The 21,470-nt window shown below is 41.6% G+C and overlaps 1 protein-coding gene across 2 annotated transcripts in view; it reads right to left on the bottom strand.

Moving 5' to 3' along the window:
* Positions 1-298: 298 nt before the first annotated feature.
* FAM120C (family with sequence similarity 120C) overlaps positions 299-21,470 on the bottom strand; it is a 90,064-nt gene continuing 68,892 nt past the window's right edge. The window contains exons 11-16 of one of the 2 annotated variants that reach the window (XM_036270693.1): positions 12,644-12,758; positions 9,723-9,932; positions 8,125-8,326; positions 6,083-6,221; positions 5,429-5,486; positions 299-1,183 (exon numbers count right to left, since the gene is read on the bottom strand). In XM_036270693.1, the coding sequence (XP_036126586.1) occupies positions 929-1,183; positions 5,429-5,486; positions 6,083-6,221; positions 8,125-8,326; positions 9,723-9,932; positions 12,644-12,758 (979 nt within the window). In that variant the 3' untranslated portion in view covers positions 299-928. The remainder of the gene's footprint in view (positions 1,184-5,428; positions 5,487-6,082; positions 6,222-8,124; positions 8,327-9,722; positions 9,933-12,643; positions 12,759-21,470) is intronic. The other variant, XM_036270696.1, reaches the window with a different exon arrangement.

Here is a 21,470-nt window from a genome sequence, read left to right as displayed (position 1 = left end):
GCATATAGATACACGCATTCATATATACATCCACACACACACCCATACACAAAAGGCACCCATGCACGCACACGTACGTGTACACACACACACACACACACACACGGTCTTTTGCGTTCCCTTTCATACTCAGTTTCGCTACACTGATTCCCACCCTTTCAGGGTATGGGCAGTAGGGAGTGGGCAAACTGCACCACATCTTCTATTTTACAAATAACGCATTAGTTCAGAGGCAGGAAAAATCTGCCCAGTACTTTTCTGACTCACTTGAATCCCCCAGTACAAAGGCCATTGGTAGTTTTTTTTTTTAAGTGTATAAAATAAAATAAAAAATAAAACAACCAATACTAACTCACTTCCCTGAAAACATCTACCTGTCTGATTGTCAGGCCAGTGCTAGAGGCAACGGTACAAACTGGTGAGTGGGGGAGAGTGACGAGGAGGTGGATACTGATTATGTACAAAGGCCCCACTACTCCACAGAACAAAAAGCAAGTTAGGAAGCCATGTAGGCAGCTGTCCCTACCACCCCACAGGTTTTGTACAATGAGTATCATGATGAAGACTCAGAAAAACCAAAGCTGGAACTTTTCTATATAGGGCCTTATGTGATGACACCAATTTCTGACAGTCACTACCTTACTAGGCTCCAGGGTACGTAACAGGATACTGGCATTTTATATTATACTTGACAATAGGAGCCAGTCCTGTTGCCATTCATGTTTGACCAAAGCTTCCCCAGAAGCAGACCACTTTGTCTGGAGGCCCAGAAAAAGATGGGGAAGGGAAAAGGATAGATACAGTAGGACATTCCAACAAAATCCTGGATAAATCTACGGAAGGCATTTATAGCATCCCCTAACTTGAGCCTAAAATCAGACAAGTATATGTTTTCCCTTCCTGATCTGGAAAAGCCACCTGCAGCTTTTTACTCCTCTTTCTGTCGTACCACAGTCCCCAGCTTTTGCTCTCCCAAGCGGCTCTTCTCCCCATTCTTCACAGGGAAGTAGCGGCTACCATGATTACACATGCTGCTGTCTCTGGGTAAGGCACACTGTGATGCAGCTGGAAGATGATGACCACTCTTCTCTTCCTTGATCAATGTGCCATTGTTTCCATTTACCTGTGAGCGGGACAGACTTTGATGAGGCTCCAGGGACTTAGAAACTCCATCTGAAGTGCCCTGTATCAAAAACAGAGATGCTCAGTAAAAATGGTAATCTCAAACGGGCTGACCCTTCCCAAGCATGTCCATGAGTTAGCCTGCAGAAGCTGCTTCAGGTCTTCAAAGATGCCAGAGAGCCCAAAGCTTGTTAACACCTAATACACTCTGATACTGTACTGAGAACTTAAGGTGACAAGAGTTGGATCTGACCGAAATCCAATGGTAATGACAGCACCACAATAATGACACAGCTACCATTTACAAGCTTTATGATATCTTTTTCTAATACTAATGGGGACCCTAGATGGTAGATATGATCATGCTCCACTTACAGACGAGGAAGCTGTGGCTCAGAGAGAGTAAAGTACCTTGTTCAAGGACACCCAGAGAAAGAGATAAAAAGTGGTGGGACCACGACCTGGCCAGTTGGCTCAGCAGTTAGAGCGTCAGCCCGCGGACCAGAGACCTGGGTTTGGTTCCTAAGGGCAAGTACCTTGGTTGCAGTTTGTCCCCGGCCCCAGGGTCATGTGGGTGGCAGCCAGTCGAAGTCTCTCTCACATCGATATTTCTCTCTCTGTCTCCCTCCCACTCTATCTAAAGATAAATGCAAAAAAAAAAAAAAGTAGAGAAAATTCCTTTGAATATTAGAGAACAGAAAAAAATTATTAAAAAAAAAAAAAAGTGGTGGGATCAGGATTCCATTCCAGGTCAGCCAGCCTCTCAAGTATATTCTCTGAACCGCCATGCAATACTGTCCAGTGCTGACAGCTGGACATGTAAATGAAAGAAAAGGCAAACAAACCATGAGATCTATGTGCAATATTCCTCAGAATCTTTCATAACTAAAAAGATCACCTGTTTTTCTTGTAATTCCAGGAATGTGACTTGACTGAAACGCTAATGACATGGACTGCACTACCTTGCAGTGCGGTGCTGGCTCTTAATGAATGTTATTAGGAAATAATAACAGCCTGATCACTGAGTGGTTGAGCATGCCAGATGCTCTGTTGTTCATTTTACATATAAGACAAATAAGGCTCAAAAAGTAAAATGACTTGCTCAAGGTCACTGGCATGCCTAGACTTGCATCCAAGTCTATTTGACTCCAAAGACCTTGTTCTTTCCACCATGATATAATACATTATGGAAATCTAATTCCTGTTGAATTGGTGGTTAATTATAAATAACAACTACTAATTTTTATCAAGCACTTCCCATGTTCCAGGCTCTGTGCTAAAGATTTTACGTATATCATCTAATTAAACACTCATAACAACTCTCTGAGGTAGATACCCATTTATCCATTTTATAGATGAGAAAACCAAGGCACAGAGAGGTTAAATAACTTGTCCAAGATCACAGGACTGGTAAGTGGCAGAGCTAGATTCAAAGCTAGATTATTTGGCTCCAAAGCACGAACAACATGGGGGCTACTGTCAACTGTTGCTCCAGAACCTGGAAATAAGATGAAACTAGTAAAAATCCACACAATAGATGGAATTAGCCACCTATGGGAGCTAACACAGCAAGCAAACCACTACAAATAAGTGACTTAAGAATTTGAAAACACACAAAACCCCAGTGGCCTAAGAATACTCTGAAGACAGGCCTATAATGTAAGCAGATTTAATAAGCTAGAACAATAAATTATATCACACTGTGAAGAAAAGGTGACCGAACAGAAAAAGGAAGGTTAGCAAGGCAACCAGCAGCAGCTCTGCCCAGGGAAGATGCCTTACCTAAAAACAAAGTCAGTACGAAGATTTCCTCTAGAGCAGAAAATAGTGCCCCCAGCAATCTTAGTCAAGAGAAGCTTAGCATGACCTACCATCCCTTGTTTTCCCTCAGTTTCCTCACCTGTGAAACAGAATGATAGCATTTATTTCATAGGTTCCTGTAAGGGTTCGACGAGGCACTCACACACTGTGAAGCACTTAGATATGTTGTAGCTGGCACTGAAAGAGCTCACTAAACGCCAGCTTCTCTGATTGTTCTGATTTCAGGTCCCCAAGCAAACATCTGATACCCTGGCCTCCCTTGTAGTTTGCACTTAAGAGAGAGAAAGCTCTGGTAGACATGGTTAAGAGCACAGCCAGTGGAATCAGTCGGACCTATGTCTAACTCTTGTATCTAACGATTCGAGTGGTTATACTGTGTTGGAATCAGCACAGGGCTTTGGTTTCAGTCAGCTCAGGCTGAAATGTCAACTCTGATACTGACTTGATGGATAATTTTGGACAAGATGCTTCATTCCTCTGAGCCTCAGTTTCCTCCTGTTTAAAATAAGAAATAATAAATACCTCACATGAAAGTGTAAGACTGACTGGAATGGAGTAAGTAGATAATATATCATGGTAATTGCTTCTTTTTACCATAAGTCACTTTATCTTTCACCCTCTCCTTTCTTGCTCCGAACCCCCCAATCTTTTAGCCATAACCACATAATATTTCTGTGACCCTGGTTAATGTGAGCCACTGTTATTATACCAAAAATAGGTTTACCCTGGTTGGTTTGCCCAGTGGTTAGAACATTGGCCCATGGACCAAAGAGTCATGGGTTCAATTCCCCGTCAAGGGCACGAACCTGGCTTGCAGGTTCAATCCCCAGCTCAAGCCAGGGTTGTGCAGGAGGCAATCAACTGATGTGTCTCGTTCACATGGGTGTTTCTCTCTCTCCCTCCCTCGTTCCCTTCCATTCTATCTAAAAATCAGTGGAAAAATAGCCTCCGGTGAGGATTAACAAAACAAAAAAAGAGGCTTTTCAGACTACATACCTAACAATCAGACCCTGAACCATGGTCAATTCCCTAAAGCTGTATTATGGGGAGCCTATCCTAGGGACCAGTTTCCTTCTAGGCATAATCCCCTTTACCTTATGGAACAACTTCTGGAAACAGTTTAGAAGCTTTGGAAAAATCCCAGTTATTGCTCTCTGGCTTTGGACTGGCTTTGGAGTGCATTACAAAATGTTTTGTGTGTGGGGGCTTACCATTCTTGTTCCACTTTTGGCTCAAAGTAACACTAAAGCAAATCTGTATTCTTTAAGAAAACATTAGACAATGGGGGTTAACATGGATACAATGAGGGCTGTCTATATACAGAACACCTGATTTGAGACTGAGAACTGACAATAATGTTGCCTTACTTTGCCTTACACATGGTCTAGTCAGTAACCCTTGTGAGAATCAGAGACTGCATGTAAAATGTTTCGTAGAGAGCTTGGTAGCAAGTATGCACTCAAGGCCCGGCCACTGTGGCTCAGTGGTTGAGCATCCTCCCATGGACTGAGAGGTCCCGGTTTGAAACCCTATCAGGTCACATGCCCAGGGCTCAATCCCCAGTAGGGGGTGTGCAGGAGGAAGCTGATCAATGTATCTCTCTCACATCGATGTTTCTCTCTCTCTAATAAAATCAATAAAAATAAAAAATAAAAAGAAAAGTATGCACTCAAGAAATGAGAGCTGCTATACTATGAGGAGCCCAGCAGTATGCATCCAATATAAGACTTTGAATCACTACTAGAATAGGCCTTCCTATTGGAGGGTGGGCAAAGTCTAACAAAAATCAGCAGGGGCTCTTATATAATTACAAGTATAGATTAGAAGAAAGTTTAAGATCATTCTAAGCCATTAAGAATAAGCAGGCCAGCCCGGCTGGTGTGGCTCAGTGGTTGAGCATTGATTCCTGAACCAAGAGGTCACCGGATCGATTCCTGGTCAGGGCACATGCCCAGGTTGTGGGCTCGATCCCCAGTTGGGGAGCATGCAGGAGGCGGCCAATCGATACTCTCTCTCATAGCTGTTTCTCTCTCTCTAAAAATTAAAAAAAAAAAAAAGAATAAGCAGAATGGTATCAACTCCTTCCCTTGCATATTCAGCAAAGGCCAAAGCCCAATTTTCTATGCATCTCTGGTAACTCTGAGAAGCTCAGGCATATTGCTGGCAATCTCACTGTTAATTTCACTCTGATCCCTTATGGCTGCATGCAGCACATATTATGCTACTTAAAGGTCTTCAGGACACAGTACCTGGTTTCCATCTTGTGGCCTCACTCAGTGAGGAGGAGGACACTCTGCAGCCCTGTGGAAAGAGCCTGGGCAGTCTAACCCTCACTAGGAAGCTAGAGAACTGGGGGATGAAATCAAATGCCAGGAGGAGCTGTGAAAGGTCCCAGCTTCCATGCCTAATCTGACCTCTTGCAAGTCAGCCGAAAAGATAAGAGGCATTAAACAGAAGCTAAATAATCTAAAAAAAAGGTGCTTACTTGTTTATTTCCTTTTTTAGGTCCTTTGGATCCTCTACCAGTCGGTTCTTTTCCATGCCTTTAGAAAGTGAAGGGAAAAGTGATCATGATGAACAATAAAGCCCATACCCCCATTTTCACAGAGTTAACAATTCACCTCCTCTTAGAAGTTTGACCCTCGTTAAGTTAGATGCCCCTCCTCTATGCTACCACTGTAAATCTCTATCACCTTCGTTTTTATATTATACTAAATTGTTCTGTGTCCCAGGTCCTCCTCTAGGGGCAAAAACTTTTTCATCAAGTCAGGGCATTTAGTATGTTTCCCAAACTAAACTGAAAACTGGCTTTAAAAATAAGAAGTTATGCCCGGCCTGTGTGGCTCAGTGGAATGAGTGTCGTCCCATGGACTGAGAGGTTCCGGTTCCATTCCCGGTTGGGGCACATGCCTGGGTTGCGGGCTCGGGCCCCAGTGGGGTATGTGCAGGAGGCAGTCGATTGATATTTCTATCTCTTTCTCCTCCTTTTCTCTCTCTCTAAAAATTAATAAAAAATATTTTTAAAAAAATGGGAAGGTAATTAATGCCTTTCACCTTAGTAGAAAGATTCAATAGCTGGGCATTTCCCTAAGGGTCCCTTGATTGACACTAGCTCATAAAAACCTATTCAAATACATACCCCTTTCCTGGCCCACCAACAGAAACCACTTGCATGCCAAAGGAGCCTCGGCCCCTGGAGGGTCTGCTGCCAGCCCACTGGCCCACAACCATCCCAGCAATCTCCAGTTTTCCTCCTTGGGGTGGGATTGGATGGAGACCTAGAGAGAGAAGAAGAATGGCAGTAATGAGCGATAAGTGCAAGGTAGAATAAGAGGTGGAACAAAAGACCCTACAGTCCACCTACCTGGCTTATTTCCATCTCTCTATAATAAAGACTACGTGAAAATGACAAAGGGTCATGATGGAAGCAAATTTAAGGACAGGGCGTTGAAGATCTGTACACATCCACTTTAGCATGTGGACTGTGGATGATTCATTTTTCAACTACAGAGCCTGGCACATAGTAGGCATTCAATATTTGTTGAGGGAATGTCTTATAATCTAATTATAGGAAAATTATAGGCCAAAACCACTTTTGATTTAAATATGTATCACTACCCCCTGGAGGATTAGCCAAGCAACCAAATGAAACAGAAAATAATGAAACCAAATTAACACTAATTTATCTCTACAAAACAAGAATAGCAACAGTTGAAGACCAGAATGAATACAAGACAAGACAGCATACATATCTCCTTAAAACAGGAAATTCCAACTCCGTGTGTGTGAGCTCACAGGCCCAGTAGATCTCTGTAATCTGGCACAAAAGGAATCCTTCATAGAACAGCGTTCTAGTAAACCTTAAACATTAGTTTATGTAGAAAATTCAAATGTTAATAACCTTTCGCTCATTTAGCAAGTCATGAGTAAAGAGCCCTCCATTTACATGAGAGTGGGAATCTAAGGGACTAGGGTGCTAGCTAGTCCTAAGAAAGCAAGAAAGACCTGCATTTGGGGGATCTTGTGGCCTTTTAGGAGGCTCATGAACCACTTGTAACTGGAGACCAAGCATCACTGGGACCTGGGGCAATGGCACGAACCTCCCGAGAACCTGGCATTAATTCTGTCTTCTGAGACACAATAAAATCAACAAGCAAAGAATAAGAGTGGAAAGCCCTACTGTCACCTTCAAAGGATGAAATGAATGTTTGGCTCCCTGGTTTGTAGGACTTGATCATTCCGTCACTGAACAGGGAGTTCCCAGAGCAGACAATGCACTGCTCATCAATGCAGAGCCTTAAGCTAAACATCCATACTGAATTCTATGACCCTAAATTTAACACAAACTTCCAATTCCAGCTTTATTTTTAGTGATGAGCAATAGATAAAAAATACCTTTAACCACAGGAACCACAGCAAAGACTTCTTAGCTGATCACAAAATCTCCTTATTTCATATTAAAATGTCCCCATTAAAATATCCTATTTTACCAGGGGACAGGTCATTTGCATGATCAGGATCAGTATCTGAGCTACCTAAGCATGACAGTCTATTCATCATTAAGCTGCAGCTCAGGTGTCACCATAATTTAATAATTTATACATGTTTGTGAGTATGGGTGTGTATTTTCTTTTCCCCACTCAACTACAATCCCCGGAGGGCTTGATTGGTAACTTACTTCTCTCTGTGCTTCTGGAAATGTATCAGATCTACCTCCAGAGTGGAAATGGGCACATCATGTTACGGTCATCTGCTGACACTGGTCATTTATTCTTACCTCTCACTGCTCTACCTGCGTGCTCCTCTGTACATCTGCCTAATGAGGACTGAGAGATCAAACCAGCAACCATGAAGGTCCCGTTCATATGAATTATAGTTCTCATAGGTCATTAAGTGATTCCTGGTTTCTGCATCAGTTACTTCAGGAGTTTTGTTGGCGACTCAAATTCTTAGAGATCAACCACCTCTATGAAGAGTGGTCTGGGGAGTCAGTGGACTTTATTCCCCAGGCTACAGCCCTCTATCTCAATAAGCTGCTCTTCAAACTATCGCAGCACAGCACAGATGGTAAATGAGATAATATATGTGTGGCAACGCTAATTTTGTAAATGGCAATATTTACTGGATTGGTTAGTATGAAATAGATTGAGGATGACAAATACTTCATTCTTAGGTACTGACCTGCAAACCCCCGGCTCCTTCCTTGAGGGGGAGGTGGCACTGAGCCCATGGCTCGGGAATAAAATGAAACAGGATAGAGAGAGGGCACCATGGGAGGCACAAAAGTAGGTGATGAAAGTAGAGCAGAAGGCGGTGGATGGTTCATGTTGACTCCTTCAAGGATACTCTGTCTCATCTTTTCCACTTTGGTTGCCAGGTCAGCCTTCAAACGAGGAACAGAATAATTACAGCAGCTGCCATTCTTTGAACTTCTATGTTTCAGGTACAGTATTTATTGGGCACCCTAGGTACACTCTCACAAGTCTATTCCCATTAAGAAAATCAATGCCTGGAGTTAAGTGGCCAAGGTGACACACTCAGGAAAGCCTGTCTGGTACGAAAGCCCCCCCTTTTCATACGACACCACATTGCCATCATACTAGTTCTGACTGAGAACTTGTGAGGTACATTGACTAGGTCAAGAAAGACAGATATAACAATAAGTATTAAATAATGGTCCATTACATAGTAAGCAATAGGCTAGGTCATTTTTTAAGCAGGAGGTAGCAGAATTAGGTGAGAGAGAGAACAAAACTCTAACATATACAAAACATTTCAACCTTCTCCTCCATACCCAGGATCAGAGACCCTGACCTGTCCAGGATAAGTCCATACCTCTATCCAGAGGTTGATGAATTTGGTCTCGGTTACAACTATTCTATACTCTGCCATAAACTAATGAACGTGGCTATGCTCTAATAAAATGTTATAAAAATAGCCCTGACCAGTTTGGCTCAGTGGTTAGAGTGTCAGCCTGTGGACCAAAGGGTCATGAGTTCGAATCCAGCCACGGGCACGTACCTGGGTTGCAGGTTCGATTCCCAGGCCCGGTTAGGTTTGTGCGGGAGGCAAACAATCGATGAGTCTCTCTCAAATTGATGTTTCTCTCTCTCCCTCCCACTCTATCTAAAAATCAATGGAAAAATATCATTGGGTGAGGATAAAAACAAAAAACTTTATGAAAATAAAAACTCCAATATTTGGAATTTGGAGTATTTTGCCAACCTCTGCTCTAGTCCTTCAGCTCAAGCCCCCCAAATGGATAAAGGAGTAAGTAAGGGTTCGTTTCCCTTGCCTCCCCTCATCTTTCCCAAAGTTTCATTGCAAAAAACAAACAAACAAAAATACAAACCCTGCTTCTACTCTATCTATCTACTTTCACTACACTCTTATTTCTAAACATAGTTCCTTTACAAAAAAATATCATCACTTGCAAAAGTGACATAGGTTTTCTAAACAAGGGAGATGAAATTCTAAGAATTGGAGGAAAGACATACAGTATATCTGAGTATTATATAGGAAAAAAATACTCAGAGTAAGAAAGTAATATGAAAACATGAAGCTCATAAGAAAAAAAGTTTTCCAGCATATGATTTTATAACATGCACATCAGACTCTGAGACTTTGGGACTATCACTGACCAAATTAGGTCAAGGTCAGACACATTCTCCCACTTTTACTACCTCCTTCCCAATGTCTCTGCTCTACTCCACTGCCCGCGCATTCATCCCCACAGCAGATCAGAGATGGCTCATAGCTGCTGCCCAACATGCTGGTACCTGGCCATCACAGAGCTCCACCAGGGATACTCGCTCTCGGCCTGCTTTAATTAGTTTGCTCTGGAACAGCTTGCCGTCGAAGTAAATCCAGGGGCAGCAGTGCTCCCAAGGGACTGGCTGGCCACAGGCATCATTAGCAAACAGAGCTGTGTCAACCCCACTCATGAAGAGGGCAGCAAGCTGGATTCCTCGGGCATCCAGTTTCTCAATCTGAAACCACCACAAAGGAAAAACTACTATTAGGAAATTAATGTTACTGGTTACATTTACTCTTATTACTGTTATGCTGCCTATTCCAGTTGAATCTGAACATGTTACTTTTAGTACAAACATTTGACTGCATAAGCAGCTTCTATCCACATCTTTCCCTGAGACAGTCTAAAAGACACTCATTACAAAAAAAAAAAAAAAAAAAAAAAAGGCATCAGCTTTGAAATTGATGAACCAATGTGATACCAGGTTTTTCAGCTTGTCAAATTAGAAAAAAACTAAAGACCAAAAGAACACCCAAAGCTGATGAGGATGCTAAACATGAAATAAATAGGCATGTTCATAAAAAGCTGATGAAGAATGTATATTACAATTCAGCAACATGTATCAAGAACTATGAAAATGTTCATATTTGTTGACTCAGAACTTCTACTTATAGGAGTCTATTTTAAGGAAGTAAGGATGTGAATAAAGCTCTATGCATAAAAATGTTCATTGTAATATATATAACAGGGGAAAACTGGAAACCAAATGGCTAACATTATGATAAAATATTATTTACTAAAATTTTAAGACTGAAAATATATATTAAGTAAAAAAACAAACAAACAATATATAACATAAACAGTATCTCCGTTATGTAAAAAATGCATGATGAAAGACTGGAAGAAACTATCAAAATTTCCACAGTGGTTACCTCAAGTCGGTGTGCTTAGATGGCTTTAATAGGAAAAGGAGACATACTTGCAGGTCCCCTCCTAGGTGTGGCCTGGAGTTGGTAACTGTTATAGGGCCAAGCGATATTACATTTACAGTAAAAGGAAACCATGCATTGTTTGTCTTAGCCTGTTTCATCTTTCCCTTAGTTGACTTCACTTACATTACATTTTGCAAGTCTTATTGGACTTGATCTTCCTCTAGTTTATCCTGGGTCCTCAAAGGTCCATGGCTACTGGAAATTGGGGAGGGGTGTCCTGCATTAATAGCTAAAATGTATTGAGCATCTCGGGCCCCATTCTAATTGTTTCGCATCTAGTATTTTATTTAATATCCTCATAAACCAACAAGTAAGGAAACTAGACATAGAGAGGGTTAAACAACCTGCCCAAGGTCACACAGCTAAGAAGCCAGGTTTTAGAGCCTGTCCCCTAACCTACTATATTCTACTATCTTCAGTTACAGGGTGGATTTATTTTCTTTCTTGTGCTTGTATGTATACAATGGATAGTATTCAGTCTCGAGAAAGAAGGAAATCCTGCCATTTGAGACAATATGGACGGACCTTGAGGGTATTATGCTATGTGAAGTTAAGTCAGAAAAGAAAAATACTATAGGATCTCATTTATATGTGGAATCTAAAAAACAACCCCCCCCCACCAAAATCCCAACCATAGTCACAGAAAAAAAAATCAGATTTGAGATTATCAGAGGTGGGGGGGCGGGGGATTGGATAGAAGTGGTCAAAGGCATAAACTTCCAGTCATAAGATAAATTGAAAGAGAATACTGATTGGCTGCCTCTTGCACGCCCCCCACTGGGGATCAGGCCGGACCGGGAATCAAACCGGGGACCTCTTGGTGCATGGGTCGATGCTCAACCACTGAGCCACACCAGCCAGGCCCATAAGATAAATTGAAACTAGGGAGTCCGGCCGGTGTGGCTCAGTGGTTGAGCATCGACCCATACACCAAGAGGTCGCGGGTTCGATTCCCTGTCAGGGCACATGCCCAGGTTGTGGGCCTGATCCCCAGTGGGGGACATGCAGGAGGTGGCCAGTCAATGTTCTCTCTCACCAATGTTTCTGTCTCTCTCTCCTTCTCTCTCCCTTCCTCTCTAAGGTCGATAAAGAAAAAAAACTTAAAACAAAAAACTAGGGACATAATGTATAACAGGATGACTATAGCCAACACTGCAGTATGAGACACGGGAAAGTTAAGAGAGTAAATCGCCCGGCTAGTGTGACTCAGTGGTTGAGTATTGACACATACACCAAGAGGTTGCCGGTTCGATTCCCTGTCAGGGCACATGCCTGGGTTTCGGGCTTGGTCCCCTGTAGGGAGCATGCAGGAGGCAGACAATCAATGTTTCTCTCTCACATTGATGTTTCTATCTCTCCCCCCCCCAAAAAAAATCAATAAAAACATGCTTTTTAAAAAACATGTTTATTAAAAAATCATAGGAGTTCTCATCACAAGGAAAAATACAGGGGTGGGAAAAAGGAGGTTTACAGTTGTGAGTACATGAAACAGTTTATTCTTGTCATAATTGTCACAATTATTGTCATAATTACTGCATGATATATATATCATTGTGCTGTATAACCTAAACTTACATAGTGCTATATGTCAATTATATCTCAATAAAATTGGAAGAAAGGAGGGGAAAGGTGGACATTTACTCAAAGATAATAAGGGGACACCAGGATAAGTCCCTGAAGTGTATCTTGAAGAGTCAGAAACTTTACCATGGTCAATGGGCCAAAACTTATTTGTCTTGCATAATATCCATCTGCTCTGTCCACGGTCACCCATCAGTATGCCAAGTGGTGTTACAGGCACCACTTGATTTTATAGACATACTATTTGGCTAAAGTAAATCAAGCATTTACCTGTAGAACTTACTCTTCTCCCCAGCTCCAGGAAAAAAAAACACCTAAAGTAAAGCTATGTAGGCATAAAAGAAAGAATTTAAATGAGGATGGATCAAATTACCTTGAGTTCTTGAAGTTGATCTGGTTCATAAAGCTGGGCAGATACTGCCTGTGCAAGGAAGGTGTCTAACTCATGGCGATGCAGGATTCGACCTCCAGGCCACTGAACCATGTACCTAGAAAACAAAAACATCATTATTAAGTCATAAAAGCTCATTTAAGCAAAGAAACCAATCATGGGCCAGATCCTAAGCTAGGTTTTGGTGATTCTAATGAAATAAAGTAAAAGAATCTCCACCTTTGATTATTTGCAGTCTAGATAGTAGAGAAAACAGGCATGTACACCAACAAGGACAGGAGAGTGCGCTAAGTACCAAGACAGAGGAATGCACAGGGTGCTGTAAGAGCACAGAAGAGGGCTATGAGTGGAAGAGTGAGGAAGGGCATCCTGAAAAACATCAACAGTATGAGTGAAGGCATAGAGCTGTAGAGTTCAACATGATGTGTCAGGTTCGATAAAGCTGGAGCTAAGCAGGTTTACAGTGACAGGAAGCAAGATTAAAAAGCAGAACAAATCATGAAGAGTCTCGAACACACCATTGAGGGATTTGGACCTTCACCTTGAAAATATAGGACAATGCTTAAGGACTGTCAGCAGGAGAGAGATACTGACTAGTTTGATACTGACTGTCTCAGAGAGTAAGAGACAAGAGGCATAGATAGCAGTTGGGAGACGGTAGTAATCTGTGACACTGGCTGAGAAGGTAGATGGGGCCAGGGGACAAAGAACAATTAAAGAGATAAATCCATAGAATTTGGTAATGGAGTTTATGAGAAGGGGTCAAGAAAAGGGAAGAGTCCAAGATTCCTATAATTCTGGCTCGGACAGATGGCTAGATGATGGAGCCATTCTCTACGATAGAAAACCCACCAATTAAATGAATAAGTACTCATTGATGAATATTTGAATTGAATTTCATGAACTGAATATGCCTTATTGCTCTAAGCATCTAAGCAGAAAGAGGAACAGAGAGAGATGAAAATATACTAATATATCAGTACAAAGTCTAGTCCTTAGCTCCCTGAAGGGACAAGACAATGTTCATAATCACTGGACTTTTGTAAGACTTCAGAAACTTGGCATTTACAGCAACAGCTGATCTCTTCTGAGTAGCACATAAGATGGGTTCCTGGGGTACCTGCCCAGTCACTGCTATCAGAAAGCAGTGTGGTGCCCTGGGAAAAGCCTGGGCTCTGCAGTCACACAGACTGACTTCATATCTTTAACCTGCTGTTCCTCACCTGCAATGATTACAACAGAGCAGGCAGCCCCACTGCCATTACTCTCTCTTCAAGCCCAAACCATCCAGGATGGTCCCCCAACTGTAGGACATACCAACAAGCCCTGCTGCTTCTTTAGGAAATAAATTCTAAATGACTGGGCTTTCCAGGAGGAATCTTCCTGGGCCACACAAACTTACCTTTGCCCACAATTACCTTCTTTCCTGCCTGCACATTCTCCACTTGAAAAATTTATTCTTACTTTATAATATATTTTATACTTAAAAAAAATATATATTTACTGATATTTATAGAGAGGGAGAGGGAGACAGAAACATCAACTGACTGCCTCCTGAACGCCCCCTACTGGGGACTGAGCCTGAAACCCAGGCATGTGCCCTGATTGGGAATTGAATCAGGATCTCTCAGTCCATGGGATGATGCTAAATCCACTGAGCTACACAAGCTGGGCTAATATTGTTTCTTTCTTTAGATTTGTAGTTCCTTGATTTACCTTTGCTCATTCTTTTTTTGTTTTTATCCTCACCCGAGGACATTTTTTCATTTTTTGTTCAGATAGAGCTAGAGGGAGAGAGAGGAAGAGAGAGAGAGAGAAACATCCATGTGAAGGGACACATCGAGTGGCTGCCACCTGCACGACCGACCAGGGCCAGGGACAAACTGCAACCGAGGTACGTGCCCTTAGCGGGAACCGAACCCGGGTCTCTCTGGACCGCAGGCCGACGCTCCAACCGCTGAGCCAAACCGGCCAGGGCTCATTCTTTTATTTTTAATCTTGCAATCCTATTTTGTTGGAAAAATGTGAAGCAAAAATGGAATAAAATAAACAGAAATGCAATTACAGTAGGAGACTTTAGTATGCTGCCATCAAGCTATGACATGTAAAATATACCAAAAATACACGTAAAGTTATAGCAGATTTAAAAAATACAAGGTGCAGTAGGGGGTCAAGATGGCGGGTAGGTAAACGCGGTATCCGTCCTCCCACAACCACATCAAAGTTACAACTAAACTACAGAACAACCATCATTCAAAACCGCCTGAAATCAAGCTGAATGGAAGTCCTACAACTACGGAATTAAAGCAGCAGCCACATCCAGACTAACAGGAGGGGCGGAGGCAGACCGGCTGGTCCCACACCCACGTGTGGCGGATAAAAATGAGGAGGCTCCCACGGCTGGGAAGGTCCTCCCTGAGGACTGAGGGGTCCCCGTCCCACACCAGGTGCCCCGCTCAGGGTGCCAGTGCCAGGAAGAGAATCCCCATAACTTCTGGCTGGAAAAACCAGCGGGAACTGAGGCTCAGGGAGGCTGAGGCGGCTGGAGCCCCAGGCAGCTCCTTAAAGGGCCCGCGCACGGACTTGTCGGACTCTCTCCCTCTAAGCTCGGAGGGGAGGCAGCTCGAGGGGCACCAGAGACACACAGGGAAGAACTGAGCTGTTTGGCACTGGAGCGAGGGCTGGAGAGGGGGCTTTCTCCGGGACAACGTGCTGTCGGAGGCCTTTGTTCCTTTGGTGAGCCCTTCCCTGGGCGGCAGACAGAAGCCATATCTGGGACTCCAGCCACCTGGCTCACACTGGTAGCCCCGCCCTGCTGACTCCCTGAGGCCCCGCCCCACCCAACTTTCAGGCCCACCCAAGCTGTTGCCAGTTGCTTAAGCATAGGATTGGCCTGTCTTGGATCCTGCTTCAGGTTTTTCCTAAATTCTTTCAAACGAGCAGCATCTGGTCTCAGCGAGCTCCATACCTCTCGTTAAGTAATACACTGAAACAAACACAGGGAGGCAGCCAAAATGAGGAGACAAAGAAACAGGTCCCAAATGAAAGAACAGAACAAAACCCCAAGAAATGAACTAAGCGAAATGGAGATAAGCAACCTAACAGATGCTGAGTTCAAAATACTGCTTATAAGGATGCTCAATGAACTCAGTGAGAACCTCAGTGAACTTAGTGAGGGCCTCAAGAGCATAAAAAAGGACCAGTCAGAAATCATGGATGCACAGTTAGAATTGAAGGAGGCATTAACTGAAATAAAGAATAATTTACACAGCTTTAGAGTACGTAATATAATAGAGTACGTAAATCCAAGGAGCAAACCATCGATTTTGAATATAAGGAAGCAAAAAATGCCCAATCAGGACAGCAAAAAGAAAAAAGAATCCAAAAAAATGAGGATAGTGTAAGGAGCCTCTGGGGCAACTTCAAGCGTGCCAACATTCGCTTCTTGGGGGTGCCAGAAGGAGGAGAGAACAAGAAATCGAAAACCTGTTTGAAACAATAATGGCAGAAAACTTCCTAACTTGGTGAAGGAAACAGACACACAAGTCCAGGAAGCACAGAGAGTCCCAAACAAGATGAACCCCAAGAGGCCCACACCAAGACACATCATCATCAAAATGCAAAAGGTTCAAGACAAAGAGAGAATCTTAAAAGCAGCAAGAGAAAGGCAGCTAGTTACCTACAAGGGAGTTCCCAATAAGGCAGCCAGCTGATTTCTCAAAAGAAACTTTGCAGGCCAGAAGGGAGTGGCAAGAAATATTCAGAGTGATGAAAAGCAACAACCTACAACCAAGATTACTCTATCCTGCAAAGCTGTCATTTAGAATCGATGGCCATATAAAGACTTTCCCAGACAAGAAAAAGTTAAAGGAGTTCATCACCACCAAACCGTTATTATATGAAATGATGAAGGGTCTTTTTGAAGAAAAAGATAAAATATATGAACAAACAAAATGGCAATGAATACATATCTATCAACAATGGAATCTACAAACAAAATGAACAGGTAGAACAGAAACATTCTCATAGATACAGAGAACATTTTGTTGGTTGCCAGATGGGAGGGGGTTGGGAGAATGGGTGAAAAGGTGAAGGGGTTAAGAAGTAGAAATTCATTGCTAGACTGACAAACCTCAAAAGGAAAGGGGTGGGGGGTGGTGGGAAGAAATAAACCAAAGAACTTATATGCATAACCAATGGACACAGACAATAGTGTGGGAAAAAGCGGGAGGGGGGCGGGAGTGGGAAGGAGGGGGTCAATGGGGGAAAAATGTGGAACATCTGTAATACATTTTACATTCAACAATAAAGATTTAAAAAAAAAAAAAAACAAGTTGCAAATGCTTGCCTGATATTGTATAAAGAAAACACATTCTGCCCTGGCCGGTTTGGCTCAGCGGTTAGAGCGTCCGCCTGCGGTCCGGAGAGACCCGGGTTCGGTTCCCGCTGAGGGCATGTACCTCGGTTGCAGTTTGTCCCCGGCCCTGGTTGGTCGTGCGGGTGGCGGCCACTCGATGTGTCCCTTTCACATCGATGTTTCCCTCTCTCTCTCTTCCTCTCTCTCCCTCCCACTCTGTCTGTACAAAGAATGGAAAAATGTCCTCGGATGAGGATAAAAAAACAAACAAAAAAAAAAAAAAAAAAAAAAAAAAAGAAAACACATTCTTTCCAAGCGCCCATGTGAGTTCCCAGGAGTTCTAGGACCTTGTTGGTAAACCTTTTCTATTGTCTTATTCTGATTTATTATGAACTATCTGGCATAGCACATAGCACAGAGTAAGTATCGGTAAATATTTATCGGAGGAATGACTGAAGGCATCAATCAGGTCACACCACAAAAACCCACAAACAAACAAAAAAACCCTCAACAAAAATCCTCCAAAGCATTGTACCCTGACTACTATGAAAGAAAAACTCACCTAAAAGATCTCCAAAGGAGTCAAGTGAGGGAGACAGGAAGACTCATACCATGGGAGAGATGAGATTTTATAATCTGAAGAAATTGTTCTGGTTGCTCTAAGTAGAGAGTGACTAAGTTTACCTTGGAGAACCAGAGAAGACCCCACAGAGAAGGGGACATTTCATTTAGTAGGAAATTAAATTTTTGTTTGGTTTGGTTTATACTTTAATATTAATTTACAATTTTTCATGTCTCCCTGACCTTAGCATGGTACATGACAGAATGGGTGCTCAATAAATGTTTGCTGAACATATGAGTCAATGTCAGGATATTCAAAAGGAAATGCTAGTTCCGTCTTTTGGCCAGCACTACTCTTCAACCAGCCTTGAATGAATTATGAGACAGAGTGCGTAGGGTCCAAGGAGTCAGAGGTATAAATGAGACAGCAAGAAATGATTATTAAATCAACCAATATTTAGTGATGCACATCATGGGCTATTTTTTGCATTATGTGATTCCACTGGGGATTTTCTCCAGAAAAACTACAGCATTGCTAATTTCCTAAATTTCTCAATATCAATGACAAGATGGCATCTGTATTACTACTGTTAGTATTTACATTAGTATACATACAAGCATTACATATTACATTATAACATATGCAGCAAACTATAGGTAACTCATGGGAATAACATTTACTAAATGCCCCTTGTATTCTAGACACCTTAGAAGAACTTTGTATGCACAGAATGTGGTAGCAAAGAATACAGACTTGGAGTCTGACATACTTGGTTCCAATCTAGGTTCCACTACTTCTTTTCTATGTGACTCTGGGCAGATGCCTTAACCTTCAGGGGCTTCAGTTCACTCATCTTCAAAATGGGGATAATACTGCCTAGATCTCAAAAGCTTGTAATAAGTAAAGGAGAAAATGCATGTAAAAGCACTTAGCACAGTGTCTGGTACAACAGCACTCCTGGTTACCATTCATAACTGAGCCCATTATAGTATAACCCTTCCTTTACTATTTGGTGAAACCCCCACATCATATATTAAAATCTCACATGTACAACAATCTGTTTCTACCCTGTTTATTCTGTTGATCTCTCATGCCAGTACCAATATTTGGTAGTCTCCCCTTTTACTCTACTTCTTTTAATTTTAAATAACATTTACAATTTTATTACAAAAGTTCAAGTTCATTTTCATTCAGAAAATGTAAAAAAGTTATAAAGAAAATTTTTTAAAAAACTGAAATAGCCCTGGCCGGTTTGGCTCAGCAGTTAGAGCGTCGGCCTGCGGTCCTGAGGGACCCGGGTTTGGTTCCCGCTAAGGGCATTTACCTCGGTTGCAGTCTCTGTTCCTCTCCCCCCCCCCCCCACTCTACCTGAACAAAAAATGGAAAAATGTCCTCGGGTGAGGATAAAAAAAAAAAAGATTGGTGTCTTGCCAGTGTGGCTCAGTGGTTGAGCATCAACCCATGCACCAAGAGGTCGCCGGTTCGATTCCTGGTCAGGACACATGCCCAGGTTGTGGGCCAAATCCCCAGCAGGGGGCATGCAGGAGGCGGCCAATCAATGTTCTCTCTCATCGATATTTCTCTCTCCCTCTCTTCTTTCCTCTCTCTCAAAAGTCAATAAAGGAAAAAAAATTTTTTAATTGTTATAAATTATGGCTTCTTTCTAGCATCTCAAATATCAATTTTTTCTTTTTCATACTACACATATATAGAATATTGTATTATGCTTTTTCCACTCAATATTATGCTATAAGAACTTTTAATTCATTACTTTTCAAAAACATGATTTTTAATACCTGCAAGTTCATGTAAATGTATCAATTTAAATATTCCTGTAATATTGGAAACTTATACTATTTGTTGTACTATAAATACTACTACAAAAGTCATGTACACACATCTTATCTGTACATCTGATTGTTCATTCCCTTAGGATAGATTCCTAGAAGTGGAATTATGCCAAAAGTTATATCTATTCTAAAGGTCCTCAACACATATTACAAAATTGTTTTCCAGACCAGTTTGTCCTATCTCCCAGCAGTGTGTCAGCATGGATTGTTATCATTAATCTTGGATGATTTAATGAGAAAAAAAAAAATGCTATTTAAATTTTTCTCTTTGATTTCTAATGATAACATTGCATGTAAACACTTCTCTGACTGGTCTATGCCTATCATAGACATATCTGTTAATTTGTTTGTTCTGTCTACACCTTCCTCTCAGATAACATAAAGCCTTATCTTTATAACAGAGACAGCAATTTGGACACAGTGTAGACAGTTGGTCCAAATCAAATCAATCCATGGCACGCCAGAGTCTTGAGAATTTGAGCTAAGAAATTCAGAGTCTGATGAAACACCCTAGCAGAACTACACAGGCCCATGAAAGAGTAGGCAATCTCTGTTCTTGCTTTTCCAGCACTATTCCCTGTGTGCAGCCCTTTTATTTATTATCCTTAGAAGCCTATGAGACTACCTGTTATATATATTACAATAAGATGGTAGAGCAGCTTTTGTTTCTTGCAAACCAATAAATCTGAAGAGAGGTCACTTAAACTTTTGGGGTGCTAGTATTTTAAAACGTCTTTATATATTGAGAATATTGATATACTTTCTGTCCTAACTTACAAATATTTTTCCACTTTATTATATGTCTTTTAAGTTTATGTATTGTTGCATACAGATGCATTCACAGTTATTGATCTTCTTTTCAAATCTCCCCTTTTGTGGGGAGAGTGCTTCTTCATTTTTTTAAAGACTACTCAATTTTTTGCCCTGGCTGGTTTGGCTCAGCGGTTAGAGCGTCGGCCTGCGGTCCTGAGAGACCCGGGTTCGGTTCCCGCTAAGGGCACGTACCTCGGTTGCAGTTTGTCTCCGGCCCTGGTCGGTTGTGCGGGAGGCAGCCACTCGATATGTCCCTTTCACATGGATGTTTCTCTCTCTCTCTGTTCCTCTCCCCCCCCCCGCCCCCACTCTACCTGAACAAAAAATAGAAAAATGTCCTCGGGTGAGGATAAAAAAAAGAAAAGACTACTCAATTTTTTAAATAAACTTTTTAATTTGCAATAATTCTCTATATATAGAAACTTATAAAATTTCATTGAGTTATAATTTATATACCATATAATTCATCCATTTAAGTATACAATTTAATAATTTTTAGTAAATTTAGAGAGTTGCACAACTACTACCACAATTGAGTTTTAAAATATTTGCATTGCGCCCAAAAGATCCCTCACGCTCATGTGCAGTCACCCCACTTTCTCAACCCCAGGCAACCACTAATCTACTTTTTATCTCTATGGATTTGCCTTTCTGGACATTTTGTATAAATAAAATAATATCATATGTGGTCTTCTGTGTCTAGCTTCTTAGCATAATTTGAACATCTTTTTATGTGTTTATTTGCCATTGTATATCCCCCTTAGTGAAATGTCTGTTCGTGTCTTTTGCCCATTTTCTAATTGGATTGTCCAGGTATTTTTTTTTTTTACTGCTGAGTTTTGAGAGCTGTTTATATATTCTAGATACCAGTCCTATGTTGCATATGTGGTTTTCAAACATTTACTCCCAGTTTGTAGTTTGTCTCTTCATCCATTTTACATGGGTTTTCAGTGGACAAAAGGTTTTAGTCTTGATGAGGTCAAATTGATTAACTTTTCTATTCGTGATCATGCTTTTGGTGACAAGTCTAAGAACTCTTTGCCTAGCTCTAGAGTCTGAAGATTTTCTATAAATTGTACAATTTTATGTTTATATTTAAGCCTATGGTCCATTCTGAATTAATTTTTGTATAAGGTGTGATCATTAGGTCAAGGTTCATTTTATTGGTCCATGAATGTCCAATTGCTCCAGTACCATTTGTTGAAAAGGCACTGGGGATTTAGACCA

The sequence above is a fragment of the Molossus molossus genome, unplaced genomic scaffold (genome assembly GCF_014108415.1).
Source record: "Molossus molossus isolate mMolMol1 unplaced genomic scaffold, mMolMol1.p scaffold_m16_p_2, whole genome shotgun sequence".
In the NCBI taxonomy this organism is placed as follows: Eukaryota; Metazoa; Chordata; class Mammalia; order Chiroptera; family Molossidae; genus Molossus; species Molossus molossus.
This window is presented reverse-complemented; position numbering and strand designations above follow the sequence as displayed.